Genomic DNA, 10,493 nt, shown 5'->3' on the forward strand with positions numbered 1-10,493 from the left:
AAACCCTCAGTAGGGCTATCAAAAAAATCAATATATAAAATATAGCTGCTAAACTCTCCATTAGTCTCTGTACTTGCACATGTACAAACCCCTTTTATTCCTTCCTTCTGATGTCAGAAAAAGGTGAGGTATGAATTAGATAAATAGAAATATAGGTACTATGCAGTAGGATTATCCTAGAACTATTACATAAATTGGCTGATAGGACAGCTCTGAGTACTGTTTTCTGTGTGATAAAAGGGTGGTTAAGCCTTGTCCAGCAAGACCATTAATTACAGTTATTTGCAAGTGGGTAGATAAGGGGCTTGGAGACCAAGGTCAAGGCTACATCTTGATCCTCTCAAAGGCTAAACTTTAGGACCTGATCATAAAATTAGTTCACAAGAGTTGCTGCCTGTCCTAAATACATTTTTTAGGTCATTCTCTGAATGCTTCCACTAGTTTGGGTAATTACAGGGAAAGACAGTGGTAAAAACTTGGTAAACTCTTCAGATTGTTCAGTAAATGCAATTAGTGTTGTGCAATATAGGGGGTCTTGTCATGTACAAGACGTGTTAGGCTACAAGAATGAAATAAACAAATGGTCTGTATCGCAGGGGCTTGCAGATAATAGCACAGCTGTGATGTCTTCCCATTAAAAAATCATTGGGGGAAAAAGTTATAAAGCATTGGTTTATCAGTAAGCAAGAGTACTACCCAGAATTTTATTTCTCTCAGGAATGCTTTAGTCATTGTTAATTCGATCAAATCCTAGAAAACACACTTTTTTTCTCACATCAAGGTAATTCAGTGCATTAGATGTTTCACAGAGTATCAAGTGAATTACATATGTATGAGTCTTCAGGAAAGCCTTTGAAGGAAGGGTACTAATGTTCTTGTTCTTGAAATAATATCCTCTTAATTTGACAAGGTTTTAGTGAAATTGCCATTTTTCTTTCCTAGGAATGGAGTTTTGTGGGCATTGCTCATCTCCAGCCATTTGTCAGCATCTGCTAGGGCACTCTAACTCACATTTGCCACCTTGAAATGCTCTAATCATTGTGGCAGATTCCTGTGGTAGAATCCTGACAGCGGTCACTCGTTCAGATTGGGATGGGGGTTGCTGTGGGGCTGGCACGTGGGAAGGGAGCCAGTGAAGCAGTTGTTGCAGTGGACCTTCACGCATCCCTCAGATCAGTGAGAATGCTTGAGCTGGTTGTGTCGCATTTTGGGCAATTCTTGAACATGTATGTGAAACAACAACTAAGTCAAATCTTTTCAAGTGGTCTCACTTGGAAGATGGTTGAAATGGTTATTTGCTGTGTAATATATTTGTTTAAATTGGTCTCAGTTACCATATATTGAGATGAAGGGTGTTGTCCCACTGGAACAGGGGTTGTTAAGGCCGAAGACTGTGTCTTTGTGGCTGGTGTGCAACTCACCATGGATGCAGCTGACAAACGGGAAACAATAATAATTAATGCTTCCTGGATCTGAATTTTTCTTTTTGATAATATTTCAGTACTAATATAGCAGGATTTAATAATTACAGTCAATTACAGGTCTTAATTAAATGCCAGTAAGCACTTACTACTGTGATAGTGAAATGGAAATGGCTACCTGATAATTTAGGAGTGGTTTATAGGCTCCTGAAAAAACATAAAACTTTCCTTATTTGTTACTGAGGTTAAAATTGGGAAAGATCGTAAGACAGGCATGGCAGACATTTTATTTTTGAGGATCTTGCTTTTGCTATTTAATAGTGTTTGCTAAATTTGCAGTTAATAGTGTTACAGATTTGTTGCTGTTAATGTTTGCAAAGTTGTTAAATGTTACATGCAGGGATATTTTGTGTAGTTTGTGGATTGCACCTTCAAAATGGAAGTTTATGGAAGCAAAAAAAAAAGAAAGTAGATCACTAATAATTTGACCATCTAGATAATCCATTGTGGATACCACCAATTTAATTGCATGTGCATATTAAAACTCCTCATTTGAAAACAATCTTCTTAATATCCAGTTTATAATGTCAAAATCTGTTGAAGTATACAATAGTTTCATGATAATTAGCAATGGGAAAACCATAGAAGTCTTGAAGTTTGATTTAGATAAGCAATCTTATTTCTGGAACTTAGGCATCCTACATAAACCTCTTGTTTTCCTGAAAAATTTCTGACCCTTCAAGCCTTGAGGATAGCTAGACATATATTGTAATTCTGTATTTGATTCCCACTAGACTCCAAGAGATCAGAGGAAAATTAGAAGAAAATTACTCATTAATTTTTAAGTTTCATCACAGAAGGATAGATCAAATTGCTTTTTTTTTTTCCCTACTTCCCTCATTACGGTGGTAGCTAAAGAGTTGGAAGAGTTCTTTATGTTTGACCTATTACTAAAGTAATTCAGATCTTGATCATGTGAATTCTTTCTTTTTTTTTTTTTTTTTTGGTCTGTGTGCAAATTGCATGGCTCTTCAGGGTTTTCTTTTTTAATCTATGATATTAGTAAGCTTCTACTGCAAGCTTAGTGATGAATGATGCCTTGGAGACCTGTGCTATCACTATGCTCTGAATTTTTTTCTCAGTTCATCTGGCTCTTTGTGGTAGGCTAGGAACTTGATCCACAGCATCAGACATCACCAACTCAACTGTAACAAAATAAGAACCTGTAATGAAACCAGAAGTTTCTTACTGCCTGACATGAAAAGGCTGTGCTTAGCAGTGTTTGTGTGATGATGTCGAGCAGGTTTGGAACTGGAACACCGATGTACTTGGCAGTTTCCTTGTTAAGATACTGTAATCAATCCCACTGCAGTGTTTTCTCCATGCTAGGATTCTGCCAAACATCTGGCTGGGAAGTTGCCCTCGGCAGCTGGAGCATGTGACCATCAAGCTGAAGCATGAGCTGGGTGTTACAGCTGTGATGAACTTCCAGACTGAATCTGACATTGTTCAAAATTCCTGGGGCTGCAACCGCTACCCAGAACCCATGAGCCCCGAAATCCTAATGAAACTGTATAAGGAAGAAGGCCTTGCCTATGTCTGGCTGCCAACTGCAGACATGAGTACTGAAGGTAATGCTCATGTCACTCTTGCAGTAAATTATAGCAAACACTTGGAGTTACTAATCTGTCACTTTCATGACAGTTTGGGGGGGGGGGGGGGGGTGGTTTCTGTGTACATTTTGCATTAAAATATAGCCGGCATACAAGGCATGATTTCTTTGTGTGCTGTCTTTAACAAATTATTCATATTTTCTTGTAGGCAGAGAGGCCATCTGAATTACTTTGTGTCTGGCAGTATTATGTGTGTCTGAGTTTAAAGCCATCTGACGTCAGTAACTGCTTGCCTGTTTTTGCTTTCAGCTTGAATTCAGCCTATATAAATATGCTGTGTAGGTGGAAGACTGCAAGTTTGCACAGCAGGGCAGCTTGCCACCCTAGCAAATTAAAAATGGAGCAACAGTGTTGTGTGTCTGCTGTTCCCTTCCCAACAAATACTTCAACTGTAGTATCCCAGTCTGATGAAACTCCATAGAGACATTTATATAATAATTTGCAATTAATTTAAAATACTCATAGCACCTGATCCGTAACATCAATTACTAGTACTTTTAAGTCCTTGGTTGGAATGCTCAGTTCAAAGTCTTGTTTCCAACCAGAAGGTTAGAAAGTGAGTGTGTTTTCAAGAGAGCAGCCTGCCAGCAGAAGAGAGTGCTTTCAACTCAGTTAAATACTACTGCTCCAAATAGAGATGTGTCATATCAGCAGTAGGACATCAGGGAAGACAGGACACCTTAAAACAGGGATTTGAAAGGGTTTAATGTCAGTCCTCATATGTGCCATGAGGAGAATTTGGGCTCTGCTGTTTGCAGCTGTGGTTCCCAGGATAGCAGGAAGAAAAGTGTCAGAAAATACAGTATATTCATCCCTTTGGGAGTGAGAAAGGCTATTCTGTGTCGTTTAACTGTATTCTTAGTATACAATGAAGTCATAGCAATTTTAAATTGTACAGTAAAATGTTCTTCTGCTCTCCCTCCCTCACTTTATGGCCTTCATTACAATGTTTTGGAAATCAGCAGTATGTAGGTACCTTCACAAAACTCTGGTATTAAAAAAAAACGTTTCATTTTTGGCCTGCTAACTTTAACGCTATGTAAGTTGTGCTGTTCTCTATAATGTGCTGCCTTGTCTCAGTTCATTTGAAAATGAATATGCCACACACACCAGATGTTAATCAGAATGTATATTTAGAGAAGCCTAGGGGCATTTTACAGTTTTGTGTGATCTACGTTGCAAGAAAAAACCAAGATAGCCTAGAAGGTCATTTGAAAAAAGAAAGAAAAAAGTCATATATGTCAGGTTTACCATTACATTTCACAGTTCATCAGGCTGTGCAGAATCTCAGCCATGAACTGACTTTGTCCAGTGCAAATGAACGTGTCTTGTTTTTAATCTTAGGAAGAATACAGATGTTGCCACAAGCTGTCTGCCTCCTGCATGGGCTGCTGGAGAATGGACACACTGTCTATGTCCATTGCAATGCTGGTGTTGGCAGGTCTACAGCTGCTGTCAGTGGCTGGCTGAAGTACGTGATGGGATGGAGCCTGCGGAAAGTGCAGTACTTTTTGGTTTCCCGGAGACCAGCTGTCTACATAGACGAGGAAGCTCTGAATCGTGCTGAAGATGATTTCTACCAGAAATTTGGGCATCTTCGTTCCTCATACCAAATACAAGAGTAGAAAAGCAGAAGAGGAAAAGGAAGGTGAAGAGGAATCCTTACATTTGAACCCCAAGAAATTTCTGTGACTCAGGCACCCACCTCACCTCTTCTGATTATGAGCTTCTTGTAAAACTGATGAGAATTTTGTTTAAAAAGTGCCTTTGAGTGGTTTTTATTTGCTTTCTTTAAGCTGATATGATTCATGTTTTCAAGCCTTTTGGTGCAATTATGAGACCTAGAAACTCTGCAAAGTGAAACAAGATTTTGTTTTAACTATTTGCCTATAGGAACTGAGGTTTTAGGGTAGACACTAAACAAGATGTGAGGTGAAATAGAGTGGGCAATATTTCAGTGACAAGAAAAAAATACAAAGATTGACTGGATTAAGGTTCAGGTTAGGATGGAGTAGATCATCATCAAAGCTGCTCAGTTATTTTAGGCAGATACTAGATTGTTGCAATGTTTTGTAGTAATTCTGTAGACAAGTGGTGTTAATGAGAAAGACCAGAAGGAAACCAGTTCTTCAACTCAATGTTTAAAAACAAAAAGCTAATGTCTAATGCAGTGAACTAAAATTTGCTCTTCTAGTTAATGTTAGATATTATGAGTTCCAGCTATATCCTTCTGTGACATCGGGGTTATGCTGGGATGTGGCACGAAGAGAGGAAACAGCTCCAGCTGTGGCAGTCTTGCTCTGTTGTGGGGAAGGACCATTGTTTATTACATGATCCTAGGCTGTGAGTTCTTGGAGTTGAAGCTACATTTTGCTCCTCTGGTCCATGCAGTGCTGTACAGGGGGCTCCCTTAGGTGCCAAGTCAGTCTGAGCAGTAACCACTGGGGCAAGACAGGACCTATAGGAATTGTGTGATAAGTGTCTGTGCATGACTGGCATCACAGCCTCTGGGCTGTTGACCTAGATCAGTGTCTTCAGTACAGCAAAAGCCTCTCCTTGTGCAAGCAGTGGGTGTATGTTAGGTTTAGCTGGTTGAAGCTAATGCAGGGCTGTGAAGTGAATGCTGGGCTGAATGAAGTGAATACCTTCCTCTATAGGAACAAAGAGCAACTCTGCAGAGGATAGTTTCTCAGGAGCTCAGCCTCAGGGTTAGCTTTGCGGATGATCCCTAATGTTTTCCATTGCTGCTTGGTCCCTTAGCTAAACTAAGCAGTGGCACCAACAGCTTCCAGTCCCACTCAGATAAAACCAATTTGCTGTAGGTTGAGTTCAAGAGAGAAGAGAGGATTAAGGATGCATAAACATTAAGAAACCTAATTTCTATAGGTTTATTCTTCAGTGAAATCTCTTTTTTTCCAGCCAATTTGTTTCTCTAAAGAAGCAGTCAGTGACAGATATATATCAATATATCAATATATATTGATTTTCTGAATACTTAATGGAGAAACTATTACATATGAACTGTTTACAGAGAATGTCCAAAATAATAAGTTTTATTTATCCTATACTTCAATCTTGAAAAGGAGAAATGTTTATTTAAGTTATTCTATGTGTGGTTTTGATCATGACTTTGTTTCTGATTTTTTGAAATAACACTGCCTGTTTAGAAAGTGGATGAGAAAAGTTCTCTGTTAAATAAAGACAAAATGACAATTCCAACAGCCCATTTTGTCATATGTCTTTGTCTCCCAATTTCACAAATAGCAGAAGGGGTCATGACTGATATTTCTATGCAGAAGTGGAACCAGCCACTGTAATGGTAACAGCCCGTGTCTTGTCTGGTGTGCTGTGTCAGTTTGACAGAAAAAAAACAGCACAGCAAAGGCGTGTGGATCATATGGCACCTCTGGTACCTTCAAAGACAAAAACAGGTGTTTCTTCTCCTAGCCCAGTGCAAAGAGCAGAGACAGTGTGTGAGGGCTCCTCTCTGGCTGTTGGGCTCATGTGCAAGTGTGCAGAGCTACAGCTGCCTGCCCAGGAGTTACCTCATTTTGACTGAGTTTAAAGTAAAATTGGCGAGCTTTTGCTACCATGTTCTTCTCAAAATCAAGCGCTGAGAGAAGGAGAATGGCATAAGAAGTAGAGAGTACAACTTGCTTAAGTTTTACATTTCTGTTGGGATCTGTTTGAAACCCCAAGCTTAAAATGTGTTTCCAAGCATCACTGACAGCCTTTCCGTCAGATGCAACTTATAATAAATGTTGGGGCAAATAGCTATAGATTTGATTCTTGTTCCACAGGTAGCTCTATACATGTATGTGTTTTAGGGCTCTCGGGATTGAGCAGTGCATAACATGACACAAACAAGTAAGTATATGGCTAAGTACGTACAGCCACTCTGTACCGGCTACTTCCTAATTATATTTTTATTGGCAATGGAAGCAAACTGATGTTTCATTTGTAGGGCAGGAATTCATACGGTACAGGAGTCACAGATTCAAGGGTGCCCTAGCAGGCTGTTAATTCATTGTTTACTGTCATTTCAGCAAGGGGTTGTTGATTCTTGCCACTTCAGTTTGCTTCTCTGCTGAACTGCTTGGGAGCACATATCACAGAGATTGCATTAGCTCCTGCATGGCATGAAAGCAATTTGCCAACATCACGTTAACAAAGAATGCAAAGAGATCCTGGGGGATCCTAGGGGCTTGCAATCCCCTTGAGCCTATTTGTAGCATCCGTTTTTTCCTCATTGCTACCTTCCTGCCTTCATCATTGAAGGACACTCTGTCAAGCAACATTCATTCAAAGCCTTTTCTGTGGAGTGCAACTAGGAAATCAAATGCTGAAGGGATCATTACAAGAGACTACAGCAACAGAAAAATCAAAAATATAAAAATACCCAATTTCTTCAAATGTATAATTACATATTAAATCTGCATCTAGAAATTATGTATTAGATTTCAAATTTGTAATGTGTTCTTAGGCTGATTGGATCATTAGCTCTTTCCACAGACTAGCCTCTTGATGTAATTTGGATGAAAGGATCAAGACAGGCTCTTGTTTATGTACTTGTAGATTTCCTTGCTACTTTAGTCCTAAAGCACTACAAAATTTAGAGAAGAACAGCTCCTACAAAAAGAATTAGACATAGATAGACAGTAATGGTTATTACTGTCTATAACAGGGGCCCAAGAAGCCAAACTGATACACAGACAATAAAGGGAACCAGGTAGAAATATTTTGATATCACAGAAGAGCATCAGTTGGGGAAAACGGTTGTGATGCTGTGAGCATCAGTATTCTCTGCCCTGTTACAGCCATGTTTTTACCTCCATTAAATTAAAGTAGAATTTGCTGCTTGAAATGGGAACATCTGTAACTCCAGGTAGTTAGAGTATCTGAGTGTCATTTTAAGGCCAAACAAGAGTATATATTCTTTCCTAGGGCTGTGCACATGAAGGAGCTAAGCAATTCTCTTACAAGTGATTTTGGCACAAGCACAGCCCCTTGAGGGATAGGTCAGGCTTTGAGTGGTATAGTTTTGTGAGTATTTTTCCTTTGGACATCAGAAAAGTACTAGAGACAATCTTCTGCAGGACATTTTAGATTGGTGATGCAACCTGATGAAAGGGGACTGGGTCTGGCTGGTGTGACTATTGACTGCCTTCCTTTCTCCCTACTCCTTACTTGCTATTTTACACTTTGAACTTTGGTCCCTTTGCTTATGTTGTAACTTTATGATCTTCCCTCTCTGTACAGCATCAAGCACAATTAAGCTCTGGCTGCAGGTTTGATACCAGGATGTTCTCCATGGTTGAAAAGTCTCAAACCTGGCAGCTGAGTTCTATGTGCTGCACAAAATCATGTGCAAAACAGTCTCTCTGCTCTGGAATGAAATTAAAATTTGAGACTGCCAGTCAAGCTCACTTGGGCAGTGGTAAAGAAAAAAGGCTGTAGATTGTGCAGGAGCAGGTAATAAAATCCATATTTAAAACAAGAATGCAAAAAGTCAGACTTATTCTATTACCTATCATGATGGACTTTTTGAGCTCTAATATATAAAACCCACTGAATTTACTGGTCTATAACTGAGGGAGGAAAAAAAAAATTTGAAGTAGCCAAAGACATTTGCTGTAACTGTATTACCCTGTTTCTCCTTTTATTCGTCACAATTAAATTGCAGTGAGATGTTTCAAACCAATGATGAAGTTACAAAAAAAAATATTCTTTTGAAAAATACACTATGCAGCAGAAAACAATCAGAAAATACTTACAAGCATAATAACTATTGGAAAAGCATATATTTGGCAAGGAAGAGTTACCTTCTGGAAGGATAACGAACGTCAGGCTGCTGTTACCTAAAATGGAATCGGATTAATGCAGCAAAGGATAGCTGAATGTCTCCAACTCTGTTTACATTCTCAGTGGTAAATCACCTCTGCAGATCTTTCTTAAAGAATATTCTGCTGGGAAAAAAATTGTGGTTTATTTTCCTCATGAATATAACATGAAGGGAAAGGAGCTGCTCTGATGGAGCAGACTGGAATGGTAGAAGTGGAAAGGAATTAATAATTTTTATGGTTTTTAGCAACAAGAGTGACATCACCACCAGCAAGACCAAACCACATGACTTCATAATTGGTATCCTTCCTAAATTATTAGAGGAAAGCAGTATTTTCAAGGGCAATGACATTATCATATATTATCATAATTGCATGATTTTGATACAAGCAGCCAAAATACATATTGTTGGCACTTCAGTTATGCTAACAGTGAACCTATGGGGTGTTCATTCTTAATTATACATATTTTCCTCTTGTTCTTCCTTTCACCTCAAGGTCTTTCATTACAGTCCTAAATGGTTTACTTTTTAATTTTGCAGCTAAAAATTTCCATATTTGTAAGGATGACTAATGAGTATTTTATTAAACCCTTTTTACATACTGAGACTTGTCTTACGAAGTAAGAACTGTTATACCCTGTAAAATAAAGATGGCAACTAACTTAACCCAACATCATTCAATCTTTTTGAGCTTAAATGTGTTGTCTTATTTGGGAGATTGAATTTATAAAGATTGCAGGATAATGTCTGTGATTTGATAATTACTTCAATGCTGATGTTGTTATATTTACATCAAGGAAAATAGAAGGCCTGTTTATTCATGAGCTGGTAAAATATTAAATGGTATCTCATTCTTGATTTAGATAATGTGAGGAAAAACCATAAAACAGCTGCCAAGAAGAAATTTCTAATGCTGGACAGGTTTCTGTGGCCTTCACTTAATGTCATTATAACAAAATTTATTTTGTGGTAATGCAGTTTCAGCAGGGAAATAATTAATGGTCAGGCCATCATCCAAGAGTAACAGCCATGGTTAAGTTGGGCAGCCAGCCCAAAGTCACTGCAACAAATCAAATGCTGAAAATTAATCCAATCTTCAAAAATTCAATAAAATTCATAAACACAGAGGTTAAGAATGAAAGACTGTATTTAGGCTTAAAATGCAGTTTGCAGTATTTAGCTAATATTTAGCAATATTAGCTATATTTAAAAAAAAAAACGTGAAAGGGTAAGCTTTCAAGAACACAGACCAGTTGGATTCATGGAGTGTACTCAAGTCGGTGAGGCTTCATGAGCACAGAAATTGTTGCTGGTGCCCTGTGGTTTGGCAGTCACATAAATCCTTTGCATAGAGATGTGTGGTTTGGAAATAGGATCGATAAGACTGTGCTTTAGAAGAGCTAATGGGAAGGGCACCACTTAAAATATGCTTAAATTATAGCTCCAGAGGGAAGTCTAAACAAAAACATGTCTTGATGAAGTCTTTCTCTTCACATGTGTCTTGCTGAAACAGGCAAGCCTCTTAGAGGTCTCCTGACCTGCAACACTTGTGCTTAT

At 38.5% G+C, this 10,493-nt stretch overlaps 1 protein-coding gene across 2 annotated transcripts in view; it reads left to right on the forward strand.

The window, feature by feature from the left end:
- The window catches only part of EPM2A (epilepsy, progressive myoclonus type 2A, Lafora disease (laforin)), a 42,321-nt gene extending 36,003 nt beyond the window's left edge, over positions 1-6,318 (forward strand). For both annotated transcript variants that reach the window (XM_017737263.1, XM_017737262.1), the window contains exons 3-4: positions 2,811-3,052; positions 4,439-6,318. In XM_017737263.1, the coding sequence (XP_017592752.1) occupies positions 2,811-3,052; positions 4,439-4,719 (523 nt within the window). In that variant the 3' untranslated portion in view covers positions 4,720-6,318. The remainder of the gene's footprint in view (positions 1-2,810; positions 3,053-4,438) is intronic.
- Positions 6,319-10,493: the final 4,175 nt, after the last annotated feature.

This window comes from Corvus brachyrhynchos, unplaced genomic scaffold (assembly GCF_000691975.1).
Source record: "Corvus brachyrhynchos isolate BGI_N302 unplaced genomic scaffold, ASM69197v1 scaffold6, whole genome shotgun sequence".
Lineage (NCBI taxonomy): Eukaryota > Metazoa > Chordata > Aves > Passeriformes > Corvidae > Corvus > Corvus brachyrhynchos.